This window comes from Hypanus sabinus, chromosome 5 (assembly GCF_030144855.1).
Source record: "Hypanus sabinus isolate sHypSab1 chromosome 5, sHypSab1.hap1, whole genome shotgun sequence".
Classification (NCBI taxonomy): domain Eukaryota; kingdom Metazoa; phylum Chordata; class Chondrichthyes; order Myliobatiformes; family Dasyatidae; genus Hypanus; species Hypanus sabinus.
The window spans coordinates 160,066,026-160,091,251 of record NC_082710.1 but is presented as its reverse complement, the minus strand read 5'-3'; the positions used below and the strand labels follow the sequence as shown (position 1 = coordinate 160,091,251).

At 41.4% G+C, this 25,226-nt stretch overlaps 1 protein-coding gene across 1 annotated transcript in view; it reads left to right on the top strand.

The window, feature by feature from the left end:
- Window positions 1–25,226, top strand: part of LOC132394504 (uncharacterized) — a 64,719-nt gene that overhangs the window by 14,554 nt on the left and 24,939 nt on the right. Inside the window, exons 3-4 of the mRNA XM_059970755.1 lie at window positions 13,793–14,119; window positions 24,511–24,768. Coding sequence (XP_059826738.1) covers window positions 13,793–14,119; window positions 24,511–24,768 — 585 coding nt within the window. The remainder of the gene's footprint in view (window positions 1–13,792; window positions 14,120–24,510; window positions 24,769–25,226) is intronic.

The following is a 25,226-nucleotide window of genomic DNA, read 5'->3' as shown; positions in this document are numbered from 1 at the left end:
GAAGCTGAGAAATTTTTACATAGTCTTCATGCTTAAATTCAACCTTGAGTTGCTTTACGCTAAATGTTTTAATTTCAGGTGTTCAATCAAGTAATTGGCACTTTGTTGATAACAAGGTTTCTTGGTTTTACGAAGTCATAATCATTTGTTTGATTAAATAACTGGCACCTTGTTATCTTTCAAACTATACAAAACATGTAGGCAGACTGCATCCATTTTCTCTTTTGTTGATTTCCGCCTTTATGTGGGTCCTCTACTGTTACTTTCTCGCAGCTGTTTTTAAACAAAATGTTATACTCTCTCAGTGTTATTTTTATTTTTACCTTCCTTTTAATAACTTGACTGAAAGTAATTATGTAGGGTGTACATGTAGTAATTACTGAGGAATGAAACTATAGGGTGTTTTGCTTTACTTTAAATTCATTCAGATTTTTCCTCTTTTGATTATTTATACACTTTTCGGTCTTTTACTGTTTTTCAATAGTATACAATATTCTATTGCTGGTTTTTGTTTTTTTTCATTATTTTACATTTTGTCATTTTGTTTTTTTTCTCCCTTGAATGCCTTAAATTAGTCATGTAGGAAGTTATCTAAACCTCTTCCCTTTCTAAATTATTTTCTATTTGTTTCTTTACTTTTTTTTGCACCTGCGAGTATATGTTGTTTTACTTATTGATTTTCCTTATCTGTCTTTCCTCTTTACCGAGACTAATACTTATATTTTCCCATGGCTTTTTCTCGTAAATAGCGAACTTATTTACTTTGATATTTTGTTTTTGTATAAATATATTTACAATCATTTATTCAGCACAGCTATACATTTTTTTTGGAGCCACCGGAGTTTTGGTTTGGAAACGTTAGAATTCGTCTTCAGCCTCCCTTGGCTGATTTTTCTCTTTGGGGGGAGAGAGGGGAGAAATGGGTTCTTCCAGAACGCTGATTGGAGGTTTTTACTGTTTTATTTATTCGCTATCTACATGTCTGTGATTACCTTTTATACATTACTAAAGGATACTTGATGGATTATTTTATTAATATACTCAGCTTTAATGTGAAAGGTCTAAATAACCCTGTTAAACAAAATAAGATTTTCTCATATCAAGAAACTTAAAACTCGTATAATCTTTCTCCAAGAAACCTATATTCGTAAAGATGATATTTCACACTTTTTCAAAGGATGGAAGGGTATACATTTTCACTCACCCTCTCAATCTAGATCGAGAGGCGTCTCTATCCTGTTTGATCAGAATGTATCCCTTATTCAACATAATGAAATTTCTGATACAAATGGGTGCTTTGTTATTGTTTCGGGTAGTCTTGAGAATAAACTAATCGTATTTGTGAATGTATATACTCCAAATACAGATGACTCTTTGTTCTTTGAACGTCTTTTCTCTTTTCTGCCTGATTTGAATCGGTATTCCTTAGTGATGGGTGGAGATTTTAATTTTTGGCTTTACCCTATATTAGATTGCTCTTCAAGTAAAACCCCTGTCACTAATAAATCAATCCTACTTTTTAAATCCTTTCTATTTCAATGTGGTATTCTCGACATGTGGTGTTTTTTACACCCCCAAGAAAAGGAATATTCATATTTCTCTCAGGTTCATCATATGTACTCTCGGATTGACTACTTTTTTATAGATAGAAACTTGCTTCCACTGGTACGATCCTGCAATTATAAGGAGATTGCTTTGTCTGATCATGCACCTGTGCTTCTGGTTTTACAAATACCTGTTTACTCTGTACCAAATAGAAGTTGGCATTTTAACTTATCATTGTTATCTGGTAAAAATTTTCTAAAGTTTTTGGAAAACCATATTACTTTTTTCTATTGTTACGTACCCTGTAACTGGGTGTCTAACCAGCAGAGAAAGAAGAATTCGTTGGAGTCTGGTGGTACTATACTAAAGGTGTTTATTAATAAAAATGAGCAAAACCATATCAATAATGCACATATACATATAAAACCAGTTAGCAGTAATAAACCTAAGAGTGTAGGAATAATAATAATCAATAATAAACAAGCTCTATCGACATCTAGGGTAAATAAATTCTCATAGAAAAGTATAAAGTTCAGTTCAGTTCATGAGTGCTGATGTAGTTATAGTTGTTGTATTGTAATCGTTGGAGAGAGAGAGAGAGCGAGCAAGATGTAACAGCTACAGTCAGGCAAACGTACCTTTTCTTTCTTCATCCATCATATTAGTGTGGTCGTTCAGTTATGACCTCTCCGTCCTTCTGCCAGACCATTCTTCTGTGGTGGACTCATCACTCTGGCATGAGTGGACACGCACACAAGTCCCCACTGGCTCTGCATTAACACTGATTGCCTTAATGACTGACCTCCTGGTTCAGTCTTCAAAGCCCCCACCTTTCTTGTGGGTTCCAACACTCAATCGGTGTCCACTGGCGTGTCTGGAGGGTGTCTCTCCAGACCTGTCTTTTATCCCTACTCACGGGGACTCAGCTATCCATCACTCCTGAATGACTGTGTCCATCAAATAAGACTACTCCTTCAATCCACTGAGGAATGTTTATGAGCAAACTATTGTCCTTGCAGCGAAACAGTAAGTAATTCAAAAAGGAGTCATAATATGGTTAATCAGCAATTTCCCCCTCTCTCTTATCTGTCGCTGATGTTCTTACTTGTTTTTCCGTCTCTCTTTCTCATGATCAGCATAGCAACAGTAATAGTTCGTGTTTCTCAGAGGGGGATGGTTAACTCTCCACCCCATTGTCCATCAGGTCTATTCATCACTCGTAACACTTTAAAGAAAAAGTTAAAGGAGATACTGCTGGGATACTTTTAAAGCCTATATTCGTGGAGAAATGATCTCTTACTCTAACTATATAAAGAAAAAAGCTGACAAAGAAAGGTCTGACCTAGCAGCGATATTAAAAGATCTTGATCGAAAGTATGCCCTATCTCCAGATCCAACTATATATAATAAGCGTATTGAAATCCAATCCAAGTATAATCTTCTGCTGACTTACCCAATTGAACGACAGCTGTTGAGAGATAAAACTCAATTTTACATTCATGGAGATAGAACAGGTAGTTTATTAGCCAATCACTTAAAATATTTTACAGTTAATCGTCAAATCACAGAAATTGTTAAAGATAATGATACTAAGATATCCGACCATTCTGAAATTTACAACGTATTTAAAGCCTTTTACCTTAAGTTGTATCAGTCTGACTCTTCAGATGATACCTATATAAATGCTTTTTTCAGTAATATCAACATTCCTACATTGTCTGCTGATAGCCTAATACAGTTAGATCAGCCTATTTCCAATGAAGAAGTGGCTGAGGCTATACGTGCTTTACATTCTGGTAAGACCCCAGGACCTGATGGCTTTCTTGGGGAGTTTTATAAAACTTTCACTATGTTACTTACACCTTATTTATCCTCTGTTTTATCAAAGTTCCTTAAATCAGGTGTAACCCCCTGGGTCGCCTCAGGCTTGCTCAGCTTATTCTTGTCTAGGGGGAGCAGCCTTCGGCCCCGCCAAACTGGGTAATCAGCTGGTGTGGATGCTGTGTGATGTCCCTGCCTCACCCAAAAACAGACAGTACACCATATGCGATTAAATGAGTACAATTTATAAAGGTTACTATAACTAAGTGATTAATAACGATACAGTATATATGAAGAGAAAAAAAATAAAGAAAAGGCGCTAAACTTATCAAAGTCCAAACCACTTCGTGCACAACCGTTGGAACTCAATTTCTGAAGTCTTCTGGCCACCATTCGATCCCCTCCGAACTCCTCGACTCGCAGCTCAGGACCCTCCGAACTCCTCGACTCACAGCTCAGGACCCTCCGAGCACATCTAGCTTCATCTCCCCTCCTTGGAGAAACTCCCGGCCTCGGACCCCCGCTTGGGGTCCGATCCTCGCCCAACTTACAGCATTGCGTCCTCTCTCTCGACCCCCTCGTGCCGATCTGCCTAAAAGCCCGTCAACAAAAGCTTACAGACTCAGAAGAAAGAGCATTAATCCCCATTTGGTTTACAAAGGAATACCATTCTGGTTATCAGTAAATTAGCATTCCTGCTAGTTAACAAAAAGAAGAAACCCTTTCCCAACAGTAACAAAGAAAAATGAAGAAAGCCTATTTCCAATGAAGAAGTGGCTGAGGCTATACGTGCTTTACATTCTGGTAAGACCCCAGGACCTGAAGGCTTTCCTGGGGAGCTTTATAAAACTTTCACTACGTTACTTACACCTTATTTATCCTCTGTTTTATCAAAGTTCTTTAAATCAGGTAAACTCCCTCAATCTTTTTATGAAGCTTTTATTTCTCTTATTTAAAGAGAAATTTAAAATCCAGCTGAATGTTCTTCATGCAGACCGATCTCTTTATTAAATTTTGATGCAAAAACCTTATCCAAAATCTTAGCTCAAAGACTTGAAAATATTTTACCATCTATTATATCACATGACCAGACAGGATTTATTAAAAATCGTTACTCACATTTTAATATATGTCGGTTATTGAATGTGATATATTCACCATCCAAAAAACTATCAAAGTGTATATTATCCTTAGATGCAGAAAAATCCTTTGATAGGATTGAGTGGAATTATCTTTTTAAGACCTTAGAAAAGTTTAATTTTGGACCAAATTTTATTTGTTAGGTTAAATTAATTTACTTGTCTCCTACCCCTCAGGTTATTACTAACTCTCAAATTTCTAAGCCCTTTAAATTACAGCAGGGAACTAGACAAGGTTGCCCTCTTAGTCCTTTACTTTTTGCTTTAGCTATAGAACCCTTAGCAATAGCATTTTGAGAATCTAAGGACATTTCTGATATACTAAGGGAAGGTATGACTCATAAAATTTCATTATACGCTGATGATATTTTACTTTTTATCTCTAACACTGAAACTTCATTACCTTCTGTTCTTTCTTTAATTTCTCAGTTTAGTTCTTTTTCAGGATTTAAGCTGAACTTACATAAAAGCGAGTTATTTCCTTTAAATGATCTAATATTGTCAAATGCCAAATTTCAATTCCAAGTTGTTACAAGTCAATTTACATATCTAGGTGTAACAATTACTAAAAACTTCAAGAATTTATTTAAAGAAAACTTAAACCCCTTATTGAATAATGTGAAAAAGACGCTTTCTAAATGGTCTCCTCTTTCCTTATCTCTAATTGGCCAAATTAATTCGATTAAAATGAAGATTCTTCCTAAATTTTTATATCTTTTTCGGGCCTTACCTATTTTCATTCCTAAGACCTACTTTGATTCTTTTGATTCAATTTTAACATCTTATATTTGGAATAATAAGCAAGCTCATTTAAGTAAAGTTTACCTACAAAGAAATAAAGAGATGGATGGATTAGCCCTACCCAATTTTAGGTTTTACTATTGGGCTGCCAATATAAGGAATATTACTTTCTGGTCTTTTTATATTTATCGTAAAAATTGCCCATCATGGTTCTCCTTAGAAGTTAATTCTGTAAAAAATTCCTCTATTGTCTCTCTTCTTGGATCATATTCTTCTTTTTCAGCAAACAAAATAACAGATAACATAATTGTTAAGCAAATTTTAAGGATTTGGTCTCAATTTAGGAAATTTTTTGGTTTAGCATATTTTTCATTATCATCTCCCATTCTCCTTAATTATTTTTTATCCCTTCCATGACTGATAAAGTCTTTAAGGATTGGGATGAACTAGGTATTAAGTGTTTTTGGGACCTGTTTGTCTCAGGATCTCTTGCTTCATTTGACCAATTGTCAACTAAATTTGCACTCCCAAAAATACATTTTTACAGATACCTTCAAATTAGAGATTTGTTACGTTTCCAATTAACTACTTTTCCTATAGGTCCTGATAAAAAATTTACTGGACGATCTTTTAAATTTAAAACCTTTTGTTAATGGTTCTATTACCGGTATCTCTAACTTGTTGATTGAATCTAGACAAGACTTTTTAGATAATATAAAAGAAGCTTGGGAGGATGAGCTAAATTGTCAGATTTCTGATGATAGATGGAATAAAATTCTTAAATGGGTTAATAAATCATCTTTCTGTGCTCGTCATTCTCTTCTACAATTTAAAGTGGTTCATAGAGCTTACATTTCTAAACAGAAGCTGTCCAGTTTTTATACAAATGTTTCTCCACTTTGTAATAAATGCAACTCTGCTGATGCCTCTTTAATTCATATGTTTTGGTTTTGCCCTAAAATTGAAAAGTTTTGGTGGGAAGTATTCCATCCCTTTTCACAACTTTTTAGGGTCCAACTTGACCCAAATCCCCTTACTGCCTTGTTTGGTATTATTGCAGATGAAGATATAACTTTAAATACTTCTAACCTACAGGTTTTAGTTTTTACCTCTCTTTTAGCAAGGAGAGCAATCTTGCTTAAATGGAAGGAGTCTACCTCTCCTACACATCTTCAATGGCTATGTGATATCATGTCTTATTTAAATTTAGAAAAGATCCACTGCTCAGTCTTAAATTAGAAACAATCTTTTTATGATATTTAGGGACCTTTCCTAAATTACTTTTCCAAATTATAAAGTTTAACAGTGCACAGACTTTTACGTATATTTTTATCTTCTCTTCTTAAGTGAATATGTTTTCTTTTCTAATTTATCTATTATCATCCATCAGCTTTTTTCTTTCGTAGTTGGTAGGGGGTTGACTTTTTTAAATATATAAAACATTTCGTTTATGATGTATGACCTATCTTTGAATTTTTGATTACAGAGTGGTATACCTTTATGTGTTATGCTCTAACATTTTGATCAATTTTATCACAATATATGAATGTACACAAGTTATACTGAGATGTATCTATGTGTTGCACTCTGTAAATCTTTTTTTTTCTGAATAAAAATATTGTAAAAAGAAAAGAAAGAAAAGAACTTCAACCCGAGGACCAGATCTATCTTTATCCATGATCAAGTTGAAACTAATGACGTTATGATCACTGGAACCAAAGTGTTCCCCTACACACACTTCCATCACCTGCCCTAACTCATTTCCTAATAGGAGATCTAATATTGCATCCTCCCTAGTTGGTACATCTATATATTGATTTTGAAAACTTTCCTGAAAACATTTTACAAACTCTAACCCATCTAGACCTTTAACAGTATGGGAGTCCCAAACAATGTGTGGAAAATTAAAATCCCCTACAATCACAACTTTCTGTCTCCTGCAATTGTCTGTTATTTCTCTGCAGAGTTGCTCCTCCAATTCTTGCTGACTGTTGGGTGGTCTATAGTACAGGCAGACAGACAGACAGACAGACATACTTTACTGAACCTGAGGGAAATTGGGTTTCGTTACAGCCGCACCAACCAAGAATAGTGAAGAAATATAACAATATAAAACCATAAATAATTAAATAATAATCAGTTAATCATGCCAAGTGGAAATAAGTCCACGACCAGCCTATTGGCTCAGGGTGTCTGACACTCCGAGGGAGGAGTTGTAAAGTTTGATGGCCAAAGGCAGCAATGACTTCCTATGACACTCAGTGTTACATCTCGGTGGAATGAGACTCTGGCTGAATGTACTCCTGTGCCTAACCAGCACGTTATGGAGTGGATGGGAGTCATTGTCTGAGATGGCATGCAACTTGGACAGCATCCTCTTTTCAGACACCGCCATCAGAGAGTCCAGTTCCACCTCCATAACATCACTGGCCTTACGAATGAGTTTGTTGATTCTGTTGGTGTCTGCTACCCTCAGCCTGCTGCCCCAGCACACAACAGCAAACATGATAGCACTGGCCGCCACAGCCTCGTAGAACGTCCTCAGCATCGTCCGGCAGATGTTAAAAGACCTCAGTCTCCTCAGGAAATAGAGACGGCTCTGACCCTTCTTGTGGACACCCTCAGTGTTCTTTGACCAGTCCAGTTTATTGTCCAATCATATTGTTCTGTGAGAAGCCAAGCAGAGCTGCAGAATGGATGCTGATAAATAAGAGAGAGATAAAAGAGAGCCATCCAAAGAGCTAATGAGAAAGAGATCACGAGAGAGAGAGAGAGAGAGAGAGAGAGAGAGAGAGAGAGAGAGAGAGAGAGAGAGAGAGAGAGATAAAGGAGAGTCATTCAAAATGCTAATAAGAGAGAGATAATGAGAGAGAGACACGTTAGGCATCTGCAGTGATACCACTGCGGACATTTTGCTTTGAACATGAACTGCTCTGTAACACTCCTGCTGAGATGAAAGGAAGCGGTGAAGTTTGATGGACAGGTGATACCCCATCGGGGGGTGGGGGGATAAATTAGTGGGTTTGCTAACACACGGGGAGACATGCCATGAGACCCTGAAGAGAGCATTGTGCCCCCACAAGTTGGTGGGAGTTTGGAGGACCGATTCGTGGGAATCGGCCAGAGGCTCACAGGGTGTAAAGGTACGACCGGTGGGGACCTGTCGTGTGTCCACCCTCGGCTGGGTGACGGGTTCACCACGGAAGAACGGTCGCAGCTGGAATGCAGGGGTCACAGTCGGTGACCACAACGGGACAACGGTCGCATCTGGAATGGAGGGGGTCACAGTCGGTGACAACAACAGGACAACGGTCGCATCTGGAATAGAGGGGTCACAGATGGTGACAACAACGGGACAACGGTCGCAGCTGGAATGGAGGGGTCACAGTCGGTGACCACAACGGGACAATGGTCACATCTGGAACGGAGAGGTCACAGTCGGTGACCACAACGGGACAATGGTCGCAGCTGGAACGGAGGGGTCACAGTCGGTGACCACAACGGGATGAGAAGACGACGGAAGGTTTGCCTGAAATTTCAGCGGTATCTCTCACACTCTGTCTCTCTCTCCAACGGTACCATGGCAACTATCTCAAATTACACTAAACCGACCTGAACTCTGCTTCACTGGAAGACTGATCATTTACCCCTAGACTTCAATAGAGCTTATCTGATTCTTATTCCCATATTTCTGTGTATACATGTATATTATCATTGCTAACCTGTTACATTTATATCCTTGCATTTACTGTACTGTATTACTTAATTTGCTAATAAACCTTATTAGTTTCTAGTAATTACAGACTCCAACGAGAGTTCCATTTTTGCTGGTTTGACAACCCAGTTACGGGGTACGTAACGGTATCCCCAGGTATTTGTAATCCTCCATTATGTCCACACTGACCCCTTGGATGGATGCCTTAGCCCACCTCAGGTCCACCACCAGCTCCTTAGTCTTTTTCACATTAAGCTGCAGATGATTCTGCTCACACCATGTGACAAAGTTTCCCACCGTAGCCCTGTACTCATCCTCATTTCCCTTGCTGATGCATCCAATTATGGCAGAGTCATCAGAAAACTTCTGAAGATGGCAAGACTCTGTGCAGTAGTTGAAGTCTGAGGTGTAGATGGTGAAGAGAAAGGGAGACAGGACAGTCCCCTGTGGAGCACCAGTGCTGCTGACCACTCTGTCTGACACACAGTGTTGCAAGCACACGTACTGTGGTCTGCCAGTCAGGTAATCAATAATCCATGACACCAGGGAAGCATCCACCTACATCACTGTCAGCTTCTTACCCAGCAGAGCAGGGCTGATGGTGTTGAGCGCACTGGAGAAGTCAAAAAACATGACCCTCACAGTGCTCGCCGGCTTGTCCAGGTAGGCGTAGACACGGTTCAGCAGGTAGACGAAGGCATCCTCAACTCCTAGTTGGGGCTGATAGGCAAACTGGAGGGGGTCTAAGTGTGGCCTAACCATAGGCCAGAGCTGCTCTAGAACAAGTCTCTCCAGGGTCTTCATGATGTGGGAGGTCAATGCCACCGGTGTGTAGTCATTGGAGCCACTGGGGCGTGGCGTCTTCAGTACAGGAACGAGGCAGGACATCTTCCACAGCACAGGAACCCTGTGGAGACTCAGGCTCAGGTTGAAGACATGGTGAAGTACTCCACATAGCTGGGGGGCACAGGCTTTGAGCACCCTGGGGCTGACACCATCCGGACCTGCAGCCTTGCTTGGGTGGAGACGTTTCAGCTGTCTTTTCAACTGATCAGCTGTGAAGCCCACCGTGGTGGTTTCAGGTGTGGGAGGGGTACAGTCAGGAGTGCAGGGTGGGGGCTGTGAGGAGGGGTAGGAGGGGAGAGTGGAATATGTGTTGGTTGGGGGCCAACAACAGATGAATCATGTGGGGGATGGGCAGGGGCCACAGTGTCAAATCTGTTGAAGAACAGATTAAATTTGTTAAGTTTGTTAAGTTCGTAATATGACCACATATATACAACCCTATTAATGTGGTCGTACCTTTCCTGATTCTCAGCTCCACACATGTGGCCTCAGTAGACAAGCCCTCTAATCTGTCCTGCCGAAGCACTGCTGTAATATTTTCCCTGACTAACAAAGACACCCCCACCCCCACACCCTTCATCCCTCTGCCTCTATCACATCTGAAACGTTGGAACCCTGGAACATTGAGATGCCAGTCCTGCCCCTCCTGTAGCCAAGTTTCACTAATGGCTATGATGTCATAATTCTACGTGTCAATCCAGGCCCTCAGCTCGTCAGCCTTCCTCACAATACTCCTCGCATTGAAATATACACACCTCAGAAGATTATTACCACCACGCACAACCTCACTATTTGTGACTTTGCATGAACTACTAACATCATTTATTTTTACCCCCGTTCCACTATCTACTCTGGCACTCTGGTTCCCATCCCCCTGCAAATCTAGTTTAAATCCTCCCCAATAATACTAGCAAACCTCCCTGCAAGTATATTGATCCTCTTGTAGTTCAGATGTAACCCGTCTCTCTTGTACAGGTCCCACCTGCCCCAGAAGAGGTCCCAATGATCCAGAAATCTGAAACTCAGCCCCCTACACCAGTTTCTCAGCCATGTGTTCATCTGCCAGAGCACCCTACTCTTACCCTCACTGGCACGTGGCACGGGCAGCAATCCGGTGATTACTACCCTCGAGGTCTGGTTTTTCAAATTCTTACCAAGCTCTCTGTACTCACTGTTCAGGATCTCCTGACTCTTTCTGTCTATGTCATTGGTACTGATGTGTACCACGACATCCAGCTGATCACCCTCCCACCTCAGAATGCTATGCACGTGATCAGAGACATTCCTGACCCTGGCACCTGGGAGGCAACAAACCACCTGGGAGTCTCTGTCATGACCACAGAATCTCCAGTCTGTACCCCTGACTATGGAGTCCCCTATCTCTACCGCTCTCCTCTACTTCCTCCCTCCCTTCTGCACTGCAGAACCAGACTCAGTGCCAGAGATCCGGCTGCTGCAGCTTGTCCCAGGTAAGTCATCCCCCCCAACAGCATCCAAATCGGTATACCTGTTTTGGAGGGGAATGGCCACAGGGGAACCCTGCACTACCTGCCCTTTCACCTTCCCTCACCTGACAGTAACCCAATTACCTGTGCCCTGTTTCTTAGGTGTAACTACCTCCTGTAAGCTACTATCTATAAACTGCTCAGTCTCCCGAATGATCCGGAGGTCATCCAGCTCCTGCTCCAGTTCCCTAACTGTTAGGAGCTGCAGCTGGATGCACTTCTTGCAGGTATCGTTGTCAGGGACACCGGAGGTCTCCCTGACTTCCCTCATCCTGCAAAAGGAGCATTCCAACATCCAGCCTGGCATATTCTCTAGTCTGAACAAAAAAAGAAGAAAACAGAAACTTACTGGAACCTACCCTCGCCTCTGCCTGTTTCTCACCGAAGCCTGATTGAGCCAAAGCAGTCCCATTCTAACAGTCCGCTATGATGATGGCTGCTGTATATGGTGGTCTTCCTTTTAAACCCTGGCGTGCTATGTCACGGGCCTGTGCAGTCTAGCCTCTTTTCCCCGATCAGTTAAAGAAAGGAAAAAAAGACTTTCCCTCTGTGATGCTTTAGCCTCTTGCTTTGATTGAAAACTCCACTGACTCTCTTCAGCAGTTTGCTTTGCTCCAGATTCCAGGGCTTGCAGTCCCTTGTGCTGATCTCTGCTGCTCTTCCTTCTCTCAGAATTCTCCCTGCCCCAGATGTGTTGTGTCGCTGGCAGCCAACCAGAATAAGCCCCCTTTGTTCACACTCCTTTCCTCCTGCCAGTCTGCCAATCTTCTATCCGTACTAGTATCTTTCCTGTAATGCTAAAGGTTCTTAACTTGTTTAGCAGCCTCATGTGTAGCAACTTGTCAAAGGACTTCTGAAAATCCAAGTAAACTACGTCCATTGACTCTTCGTTGTCTATTTTGCCTGTAATTTCCTCAAAGAATTCCAACAGATTTTTCAGGCACAATTTTCCCTTACGAAAATTCTGCTGGCCTATTTTACAATGTGCCTTCAAGCATCTCAAAGCATCATCCTTAATAATGGAATCCAATGTCTTCCCAACAACTGAGGTCAGGCTAGCTGGCCTATAATTTCCTTTCTTCTGCTTCCCTCCCTTCTTAAAGAATGGAGAAATATTTGCAATTTTCCAATCCCCTGGATTCATTCCTGAATCTATTGATTCTCAAAAGATCATTCCTAATGTCTCCACAATAATTTCAGCTACCAATTTCAGAACCTTGTGGTGTAGTCAATCTGGTCCAGGTGACTGTGAGACCAAACACTGCTGATCCAATCCTTCTCTCATATGGGGAGTCACAATTCCATGCAAACACCATAACTACAGCCCTGCGCTCCAGGCATCATCCCGGTGAATCTCCTCTGCACTCTCTCTATTGCTACCACATCCTTCTTGCAGTGTAGTAACCAGATCTGTACACAGTACTCCAAGTGTTTTGCTTTCCTGTGACAAGGAGCACTGTTGCAGGAAAGTAGCTTCCATCATCAAGGTCCCCCACCATCCAGACCTTGCTTTCTTCTCACTGTGGCCATCAGGAAGGAGGTACAGGAATCTGAGGACCCACATCACCAGGTTCAGGAACAGATAATACCCCACAACTATTGGGGTCCTGAACCAGAATGGATAATGAATAACTCTTCCCGAGCTTCCAGCCAGGCAGAATTATCAATTATAACCGATGTTTTGATGACAAACTCTGCCATCTTCATCAGGGATAACCATGAACCTCGACACTGATCTGATTTATCAACCTATGGACTCTCTGTCAAGGACTCTAAAACTCATTTGTCAATATTTATTTATTCCCCCCCCCCTTTTGTATTTGACCAATGTGTCCTTTGCATATTGTTTGTGTGCAGTTTCACTGATTCTATTGTGTTTCTTTGTATTTCCTGTGAATACCCATAAGAAACAAATCTCAGGGCAGTGTATGCTGACATATACTCTTTGTACTTTGATAATAAGTTTGCTCTGAACTTTGAAGCTTTGGAGAAGGTGCAGAAGATGTTTACCAGGATGTTGCCTGGTTAGGAGGGCATGTGCTATCATGAGAGGCTGGATCAACTTGTTTTTCCTGGAACAGTGATGGCTGGTGGGATGGAGATCCAATAGAGGTTCATAAGATTATGAGAGGCATGGATAGGGTAGACAGGGAGTATTTGCTTCATAGAGTTGAAATATCTAATACCAGAGGACATGCATTCAAGGTGAGAGGGGTAAGTTTTTTACTCAGAGTACACTAACTGGTATGGTGGTAGAGACACATGCATCACAAGCCTTTAAGAGACTTTTGGATAGGCACATGGATGTAAGGAAGATGGAGGGATATGGATATGGTATGGACAGGAGGGATGAGTGTCGGGGCATTTTTGATTTGCTCTTTAACTGGTTTGGCAGAATATTGTAGGCTGAATGGCCTGTTCCTATGCTCTTCTGTTTTATGTTCTGAGAGTATTCTCACCAACATATTTGTATTTGACAGGGAAAAATGTGACATTTTATGCTTCACCGAGCAGTTTGGTGACATTTCCTGGAATGGACGAGAAAGAAGTGAAAATAACTGAAGTTATTCATTGGGAAAAAATGGCAGAACGCAAAGGGAACGTGACCTCCATTGAACCATTTCTACAGTTCCATGTGGGTTCCAAGAAACCTTCCTTAATAAATAAATACTTACGGCGCATCGACTTTTCGCCATCCAATGGATCACTTGTTTTCAGTAATCTGACCTATGCAGATACTGGCTGTTATAGACTTTCCATCAATCTACGATCAAGTATTATTCACTATATTTGCTTGAATATAATAGGTATGTTTAAAATAAGTTTGTATTTATGTCCCCATCCTGCTGTAGTTTAAAGAGTTAAGCCTTCAGATCCCAAAGAAGATCTGCTGCCCGTGGAATGGTTTAGAGGAATATGGGCCAAATGTGGGCAAATGGGACTAGCTTAGTTGGGCAAATTGGTCAGCATGGCTGAGGTGGGCTGAAGGGCTTGTTTCGCTGCTGTAAAACTCTCCAACTTTGACTTTATGAGCCTTTATCAGGTATCGATGTCCACATCTGAAAAAGATGAACCCATATCTCTCCTTCACCCAATGTCCCGTTAGACGTTGATGTGATGTGCAAAGCAACTGCACTTCAACCCAGACAATACAGCAAGGGCTGTATAACTATAATATGTTTTCCATTTTTAGAAATCTATATTGACCTCTATGTGTGTTGTGGATAGCCACTTCACTTGAGCATTTGCTACCATTGCATTGGGTATCTTGAAATCTAGCCACAGCCTGTTCTTGTTTTCCCATGCTTACATTTACACCTGAAGGGATGGATTAAAGAATGGTTGTGATGTCCCTGACACTTGCTCCCCTGAGTCCATTCTTTCGCTCTCTGAGATCATGGCAGAGGTCCTCACCATCACCACTGCAGGCAGCCTCTAACCACAAGTAGCTCCTGATCTCTGATCAGAACCAGCAACCAACTCATAGAGTTCTACAGCCCAGAAATGGTCCTTTGTCCCACCTGGTCCATGTCAACCTGATCCTCTGCCTAGTTCCTTCTACCTCCACCCAGACTGTCGATGTACCTATCAAAACTTCTCTTAAATGTTCCAACCGAGCCTATATATATCACTTTTGCTGGCAACTCATTCCACGTTAAAGCACCCTCTGAGTGAAGAAGTTCTCTGTCAGGTTCCTCTTAAATAAGACCCTAAGACATGAGCAGAATTAGTCTATCTGACCCATCGAACCTGCTCTGCCGTTCCGTCATGGCTGATTTATTTCACCTTTTACCCTTAACATATGATCTCTAGTTCTAGTCTCTGAGGGGGAAAAGCCTGCACACATACACATCATCTATAACTCTCATAATATTGTATACCTCTATACCTCCAGGGTAACAATCTCAGGATTGCTACCTGTGCCACGTGCGAGTGAGGCAAGGAACAGAATTATTACACAGATTAATACGTGGCTGAGAGGATGGTGCAGGAGGGAGGGCTTCAGGTTTTTAGATAATTGGACTTTGTTCCAGGAAGGTGGGATCTGTTCCGATGGGACGGTTTACACCTGAACTGGAGCAGTACTAACACTCTTGCAGGAAAATTTGCTAGTGCTTCTCTGGGGTGGTGGGGGGGGGGGTTAAACTAAATTTGCAGGGGGCAGGGATCCAGAATGTGAGAAAGGATAGCGAGATGAAGAATAAAGTACAGATGGGGACTACACGGTTCCAGAATATTAAGTGTGTAGTAGAGAAAGGTGAGGAGGAACAAGGGATAAGGAGGACACATGTACAGAGGGATGGTCTGACGGAACATGGAGTTAAATGTGCAGAAAGAATAAGTAAATTTAGGAAGGACAACAAAATTCAAGGGGCGTATAGCCCGATGGGAGTTCGGGCAGCTGGGTTAAGCACAATAGGCAGTGATTTAAGCAGAGAGTGGAGAAATGGGCTAAAAATGCTATATCTGAATGCACGAAGAGTCAGAAATAAGGCGGATGAGCTTGAAGCTCAGGTGCGAATGGGTAACTATGATGTTTTTGGGATAATAGAGACATGGCTGCAGGGAGATCAGACCTGGGAAATAAATGTACAAGGGTATAATGCCATCGTAGGGACAGAAATGTGGGCAGAGGGGGTGGGGAGACCCTGTTGTTGAGGAATGAGATTCAGTCCTTTGCAAGGGGGGACATAGGATGAGGAGAAGTAGAGTCTGTGTGGATAAAACTGAGGAACATAAAGGGCAAAAAGACCCTGATGGGTGTTGTCTACAGGCCACCAAACAGTAGCATGGATATTGGATGCAAGTTGAATAGCGAGTTAACATTGGCATGTGGCAAAGGTAATGTTGCAGTAATTATGGGGAATTTCAACATGCAGGTGAACTGGGAGAATCAGGTTGGTGCTGGACCCCAGGATAGGGAGCCTGTAGAGTGCCTACGGGATGCATTCTTGGAACAGCTTGTATGAGAGCCGACCAGGGACAAGGCTATTCTGGATTTAGTCTTGTGTAATGAACAGGATTTGATAAATGATCTTGAAGTAAAGGAGCCATTAGGAGGTAGTGACCATAATATGATAAGTTTTTATCTGCAATTTGAGAAGGGTAAGGGCAGATCGGAGGTGTCAGTGTTGCAGTTGAACAAAGGAGATTGTGGAGCCATGAGGCAGGAGCTGGCCAAAGTTAACTGGATGGATATCCAAGCAGAAAAGACAGTGGAACAGCAATGGCAGGTATTCTTGGGAATAATGCACAAGGTGCAAAATCAGTTCATCCCCCAGAGAAGGTAGGATTCAAAGGGGGAAAAGGGGCCACAGTGGTTGACAAAGGAAGTCAGAGATTGCATAGCATTAAAAAAAAGGAAGTATGACACAGCTAAGGTGAGTGGGAGGACAGATGATTGGGAAATTTTTAAGGAACAACAGAACTTAACTAAAAAGGCAATACAGGGAGAAAAAATGAGGTACGAACACAAGCTAGCCAGGAATATAAAGGAGGATAGCAAAAGCTTTTTTAGGTATGTGAAGAAAAAGAAGATAGTTAAGAACAATGTTGGGCCCTTGAAGAATGAATTGGGTGAAATTGATATGGGAAACAGAGAAATGGCAGAAGAATTTAATAAGTACTTTAGACCTGTCTTCACTAGGGAAGACACAAGCAATCTCCCAGATGTATGGATGGGCCAAGGACATAGGGTAACAGAGGAAATGAAACAGATTGACATTAGGAAGCATACAGTCATGAGTAGTCTGATGGGACTGAAGGCTGATAAGTCCCCAGGTCCAGATGGTCTGCATCCTAGGGTACTAAAGGAGGTGGCTCTGGAAATTGTGGATGCATTGGTAATCATTTTCCAATGTTCCTTAGATTCAGGATCAGTTCCTGAGGATTGGAGAATGGCTAATGTTATCCCACTTTTTAAGAAAGGAAGGAGGGAGAAAACAGAGAACTATCGTCCTGTCAGCCTAACATCAGTAGTGGAGAAGATGCAAGAGTCCATTATTAAAGATGAAATAGCGGCATATCTAGATATCAGTGATAGGATTGGACTGAGCCAGCATGGATTTACCAAGGGCAAATCATGCTTGACTAATCCATTGGAGTTTTTCGAGGATGTAACCAGGAAGTTAGACAAGGGAGATCCAGTGGGTGTAGTGTACCTTGATTTTCAGAAGGCATTTGATAAGGTCTCACATAGGAGATTGGTGGGTAACATCAGAGCTCATGGCATTGGGGGGAAGATATTGACATGGATAGAAAACTGGTTGGCAGATAGAAAGCAAAGGGTAATGGTGGATGGGTGTTTCCAGGAATGGCAGTTGGTGACTAGTGGGGTGCTACAGGGCTCAGTATTGGGACCACAGCTGTTTATGATTTACATCAATGACTTAGATGAATGCATTGAGAATAACATCAGCAAGTTTGCTGATGATACTAAACTAGGTGGCAGTGTGACATGTGATGAGGATGTTAGGAGAATTCAGGTTGACTTGGATAGGCTGGGTAAGTGGGCAGATACTTGGCAGATGACGTTTAATGTGAATAAGTGTGAGGTTCTCCACTTTGGGAGTAAGAACAGGAAGGCAGATTATTATCTGAATGGTGTAGAGTTAGGTAAGGGAGAAATACAAAGAGATCTAGGAGTCCTTCTTCATCTGTCACTGAAGGTGAATGAGCAACTAGCTCTCAGTCTCTGATCAGAAACAGCAACTAATCCAATCTGTTGTGCAGAAGGGCCCTACAAATTTCTGCCTAGTTTTCAGATGGGGTGGACTCAATGAACTGAATAGCCTAATTCTGCTTCTATGTCTAATGGAATTGCTTCATTATCTTCAGTTCTAAATGGCTAAGTTTTAGGTTATGTCAAGTCCAAAAGAGTATTTGATAAAACTAGAGATCTATTAATTCATGGTCAGTGTTTACAGGCAGCAGTTTGATTTCAGTGACTGAACGTTGATTCCACACTAAATCAATCTCTGATTTAAATGGGCAGTTTACCTCTTTAAAATATACTGAGCTTGTTTGTACTGGTCCCTTTGTTAAATTTGTAGATGAAGGGGACTTTTTGATATAGAAGTGACACTCTCAGATCAAAGCTTTGAGATGTGTCTATTTTAATGCAAGGAATGTTGTGAACAAAGTGGCAGGTTTTAGAAATTTCAGAAAGGACAGGGAGGGAGGCAAAGGAGGTAGGGGCGTGGCACTGTTAATCACAGATAGTGTCACAGATGCAGAAAAAGTGGACGTCATCATGGGATTGTCTACGGAGTCTCTGTGGGTGGAGGTTAGGAACAGGAAAGTGTCAATAACTTTACTGGGTGTTTTTTATAGGCTGCCCAATAGTAACAGGGATATCGAGGAGCAGATAGGGAAACAGATCTTGGAAAAGTGTAATAATAACAGAGTTGTCGAGATGGGAGATATTAATTTCCCAAATATTGATTGGCATCTCCCTGGAGCAAAGGGTTTAGATGGGGTGGAGATTGTTAGGTGTGTACAGGAAGGTTTCTTGACACAATATGTAGATAATCCTACAAGAGGAGAGGCTGTATTTGATTGGGAAATTAACCTGGTCAGGTGTCAGATCTCTCAGTGGGAGAGCATTTTGGAGATAGTAATCATAATTCTATCACCTTTACAATAGCATTGGAGAGAGATAGGAACAGATAAGTTATAAAAGTGTTTAAATAGAGTAAGGGGAATTTTGACACTATCAAGCAGGAAATTGGAAGCTTAAATTGTAAACAGATGTTCTCAGGGAAAAGTACAGAATAAATGTGGCAAATATATAGGGAATATCTGTGTAGAGTTCTGTATAGGTACGTTCCAATGAGACGGGGAAGTTATGGTAGGGTACAGGAACCATGGTGTACAAAGGCTGTAATAAATCTAGTCCAGAAGAAAAGAAAAGCTTACAAAAGGGTCAGAGAGCTAGGAAATGTTAGAGATCTAGAAGGTTATGAGGCTAACAGGAAGGACCTTAAGAAGGAAATTAGGAGAGCGAGAAGGGGCCATGAGAAAACCCCAAGGCATTCTACAAGTATATGAAGAGCAAGAGGATAAGGCATGAAAGAATAGGTCCAATCAAGTGTGACAGTGGGAAAGTGTGTATGGAACCGGAGGAAATAGCAGAGGTACTTAATGAATATTTTACTTCATTATTCACTATGGTAAAGGATCTTGGTGATTGTAGTGATGACTTAACCATATAACCATATAACAACTACAGCACGGAAACAAGCCATCTCGGCCCTTCTAGTCCATGCTGAATGCTTACTCTCAGATAGTCCCACTGACCCTCACTCAACCCATAACCTTCCATTCCTTTCCTGTCCATATACCTATCCAATTTTGCTTTAAATGACAATACCCAAACCTGCTTCTACCACTTCTACCAGAAGCTCATTCCACACAGCTACCACTCTCTGAGTAAAGAAATTCTCATGTTACCCTTAAACTTTTGCACCCTAAGTCTCAACTCATGTCCTCTTGTTTGAATCTCCCCTGCTCTCAATGGAAAATGCCTATCCGCATCAAATCTTTCTATCCCCCTCATAATTTTAAATACCTCTATCAAGACCCCCCTCAACCTTCTATGCTCCGAAGAATAAAGACCTAACTTGTTCAATCTTTCCATGTAATTTAGGTGCTGAAACCCAGGTAACATTCTAGTAACATTCTTCTCTGTACTCTTGATTTTGTTGACATCCTTCCTATAATTTGGTGACCAGAACTGTACACGATACTCCAAATTCGGCCTTACCAATGCCTTGTACAATTTTAACATTACATCCCAACTCCGATACTCAATGCTCTGATTTATAAAGGCCAACATACCAAAAGCTTTCTTCACCACCCTATCTACATGAGATTCCACCTTTAGGGAACTATGCACCATTATTCCAAGATCACTCTGTTCTACTGCATTCTTCATTGCCCTACCATTTACCATGTAAGTCCTATTTGGATTATTCCTACTAAAATGTAGCACCTCACACTTATCAGCATTAAGCTCCATCTGTCATCACTCAGCCCACTCTTCTAATTGGCCTAAATCTCTCTGCAAACTTTGAAATCCTACTTCATTATTCACAACACCACCTACCTTAGTATCGTCTGCATACTTACTAATCCAATTTACCACCCCATCATCCAGATCATTAATGTATATAACAAACAACATTGGACCCAATACAGATCCCTGAGGCACACCACTGATAAACTGATAAACTGATAACTGATAAACTGATATCCAAACTGATAAACAGTTATCCACCACTACTCTCTGGCATCTCCCAGCCATCCACTGTTGAATCCATTTTACGACTTCAGTATTTATACCTAACGATTGAACCTTCCTAACGAACCTTTTGTGTGGAACCTTGTCAAAGGCCTTACTGAAGTCCATATAGACAACATCCACTGCTTTACCCTCATCAACTTTCCTTGTAGCCTCTTCAAAAAATTCAATAAGATTTGTCAAACATGACTTTCCACGTACAAATCAATGTTGACTGTTCCTAATCAGACCCTGTCTATCCAGATAATTATCTATACCATCTCTAACAATACTTTCCATTAATTTGCCCACCACTGACATCAAACTGACAGGCCTATAATTGCTAGTTTTACTCTTAGAACTCTTTTTAAATCAATGGAACCTCATGAGCAATACACCAATCCTCCTGCACCATCCCCATTTGTAATGCCATTTGAAATATTTCTGTCAGATCCCCTGCGATTTCTACGATAACCTCCCTCAATGTCCTAGGGAATATCCTGTCAGGACCTGGAGATTTATCCACTTTTATATTCCTTAAAAGCACCAGTACTTCCTCCTCTTTAATTGTCATCGTTTCCATAACTTCCCTACTTGTTTCCCTTACCTTACACAATTCAATATCCCTCTCCCTAATGAATACCGAAGAAAGGAAATTGTTCAAAATCTCCCCCATCTCTTTCAGCTCCACACATAGCTGTCTACTCTGACTCTCTAAGTGACCAATTTTATCCCTCACTCTCCTTTTGCTATTAATATAATTGTAGAAACCCTTTGGATTTATTTTTACCTTACTTGCCAAAGCAACCTCATATTTTCTTTTAGCTTTCCTCATTTATTTCTTAAGATTCTTTTTACATTCTTTATATTCCTCGAACACCTCATTTACTCCATGCTGCCTATATTTATTGTAGATATCTCTCTTTTTCTGAACCAAGTTTCCAATATTCCTTGAAAACCATGGCTCCCTCAAAATTTTAACCTTTCCTTTCAACCTAACAGTAACATAATGATTCTGTACCCTCAAAATTTCACCTTTAAATGACTGTAATTTCTCGATTACTTCCTGCCCATAAAACAAATTGTCCCAATCCACTCCTTCTAAATCCTTTCACATCTCCTCAAAGTTAGCCTTTCTCCAATCAAAAATCTCAACCCTGGGTCCAGTCCTATCCTTCTCCATAATTATATTGAAACTAATGGCATTGTGATCACTGGACCCGAAGTGCTCTCCAACACATACCTCCGTCACCTGACCTATTTCATTCCATAACAGAAGATCCAACACTGCCCATTCTCTAGTTGGTACCTCTATGTATTGCTGCACAAAACTATCCTGCACACATTTTCCAAACTCCATACCATCTATTCATTTTACAGTATGGGCTTCCCAGTCTATGTGTAGAAAATCAAAATCTCCCACAATCACAACCCTGTGGTTACTACAAATATCTGCTATCTCCTTGCAAATTTGGTCCTCCAATTCTCGCTCCCCATTAGGTGGTCTATAATACACGCCTATAAGTGTTACTACACCTTTCCCATTCCTCAATTCCACCCAAATAGCCTCCCTAGATGAGCCCTCTAAATTATCCTGCAAGAGCACCGCTGTAATATTTTCTCTGACAAGCAATGCAACACCTCCCTCTCTTGTCCCTCCCATTCTATCACTCTGAAGCAATGAAATCCAGGAATATTTAGTTGTCAATCACACCCGTCATACAACCATGTTTTACCAATAGCTACAACATCATATTTCCAGGTATCAATCCATGCTCTAAGCTCATCCACCTTTCTTACAATGCTCCTAGCATTAAAATAAATTCATTTAAGAAATTCTCCACCTCTTCCTCTCTGTTTATCTCTAACAGTACTATAACTTCACTGTCTTCTTTTTCTTCCTTCTCACATACATCTGTTCCTACACTCTGGTTCCCCTCCCCCCTCATATCTAGTTTAAATCCACTGGAGCCTCTCTAGCAAACATACCTGCAAGAATATTTGTCCCCCTCCAGTTCAGATGTAAACCATCCCGCCGGAACAGGTCCTACATTCCCTGGAAAACTTGCAGCAGATTGAAGAGCTTGAGCATGTAGATATTAATAAAGAGGCTGTGCTGGAGCTTTTGGAAAGCATCAAGTTGGATAAGTCACCCAGACCAGTTGAGGTGAACCACAGGCTACTGTGGGAGGTAAGGGAGGAGATTGTTGAGCCTTTAGCAATCATCTTTGCATTATCAATGGGGATGGGAGAAGTTCCGGAGGATTGGAGGGTTGCAGATTTTGTTCCTTTATTCAAGAAATGGAGTAGAGATAGCCCAGGAAATTATAGACCAGTGAGTCTTATCTCAGTGTTTGGTAAGTGGATGGAGAAGATCCTGAGACGCAGGATTTATGAACATTTGGAGAGGTATAATATGATTATGATTAGTCAGCATGACGTTGTCAAGGGCAGGTCATTCCTTACGAGCGTGAATGTATTTTTTGAGGATGTAACTACACACATTGTTGAAGGAAGAGCAGTAGATGTAGTGTATATGAATTTCAGCAAGGCATTTGATAAGATACCCCATGCAAGGCTTAGTGAGAAAATAAGGATGCATGGGATCCAAGGGGGCATTGCTATGTGGAACTGGCTTTCCCACAGAAGGCAAAGAGTGGTTATAGATGGGTCATATTCTGCATGGAGGTTGGTTTCCTTTGTAGTGCCTCAGGGATCTGTTCTGGGAACCCTATTCTTCGTGATTTTTATAAATTGACCTGGATGAGGAAGTGGAGGGAGGGGTTAATAAGTTTGCTGATGACACAAAGGTTGGAGGTGTTGTGGATAGTGTGGAGGGCTGTCAGAGTTTACAGTGGGGCATTGATAGGATGCAAAACTGGGCTGAGAAGTGGCAGATGGAGTTCAACCCAGGTAAGTGTGAAGTGGTTCATTTTGGTAGGTCAAATATGATGGCAGAATATAGTATTAATGGTAAGACTCTTGGCAGTGTGGAAGATCAGAGGGATCTTGGGGTCCGAGTCCATAGGATGCTCAAAGCAGCTGCGCAGTTTCACACTGTGGTTAAGAAGGCATATGGTGTATTGGCCTTCATCAGTCATGGAATTGAATTTAGGAGCCGAGAGGAAATATTGCAGCTCTAAAGGACCCTGGTCAGACCCCGCTTAGAGTACTGTGCTCAGTTCTGGTCGCCTCACTACAGGAAGAATGTGGAAGCCATGGAAAGGGTGCAGAGGAGATTTAAAAGGCTGTTGCCTGGATTGGGGAGCATGTCTTATGAGAATAGGTTGAGTGAACTTGGCCTTTTCTCCTTGGAGCGATGGAGGATGAGAGGTGACCTGATAGAGGTGTATAAGATGATGAGAGGCATTAATCGTGTGGATTGTCAGAGGCTTTTTCCCAGGGCCGAAATAGTTGCCACAAGAGGACACAGGTTTAAGGTGCTGGGGTGTAGGTACAGAGGGGATGTCAGTGGTAAATTTTTACTCAGAGAGTGGAGAGTGCATGGAATGGGCTGCCGGCAACGGTGGTGGAGGCGGATACAATAGTGTCTTTTAAGAGGCTTTTAGATAGGTACATGGAGCTTAGTGAAATGGAGGGCTATAGGTAAGCCTAGTCGTTTCTATATAGGGACATGTTCAGCAGAACTCTGTGGGTCGAAGGGCTTGTATTGTGCTGTAGTTTTTCGATGTTTCTATGTCTCAATGTTTCTTATATGAAAATGGTGGAAATACTCAGCAGGTCAAGAAATGTGAAGTGAACTTTTGGGTTGAATTTGTGCTGGATCTGAAACATTTCTCCTTCCACGGCAGCTTCCTGACCGGCCGGCCATTGGTTTCTCACACACCGGTCTCTTTGTCACAGTGAGAGAGCTCGTTGCTAATATTGCATCTCATTAATCAGAAGTTTCCCCTTTAGATAAGCTGTCCAAACCATCCATCTGGATCAACGGCAGCTCTCTGCATTCCACCATCCAGATGAGCTGTAATGTTGATGGAGATTCTCCGAGCTACCAATGGCGGAAAGACGGAAGGGAGGTTTCCCAGGATCAGTTGCTGGACGGTAACAAAAGCCTTGTTATCCCGAGCGCTTCCAGAAGTGACTGTGGAACTTACACCTGTGATGTCACCAACCCCGTCAGCTCTGTCCAGGCAAACTACTCGCTAACTATTCATGGTAAGTTTGTTTATTTATGACATCACAAGGGTACAGTTCATCATCATCTGCTGTTGGTGGGCTTTTAGATGTAGTCCATGCAAATCCATAGTGGAGCATAGAGAGAGTAAAATTAATCTGAAGTGTTTTAAGTAGAAATTGTAATCAGTCTGATAAAAAGGAACAATGCATCACAATATAAAGCAGACCTTACATCTCCTTTTACCATTTTAATGTTCTGTCAAGGGGGTTGTCTCCAGGTTAGGAAACTGCACAGACTGAGTCAGAATTAGCTTTACTATCTCTGTCCTATAAGATGTGAAATATAGATACAGAACAGTATAACACAGTCCAGGTCCTTCATCCCACAATGTTGCACCAATCCTTTAACCTACTCCAAGATTAATCTAACCCTTCCCTCCCACATAGACTTCCATTTTTCTGTCATCGATGTGCTTTTCGAAGTGTCCCTTGCGGAA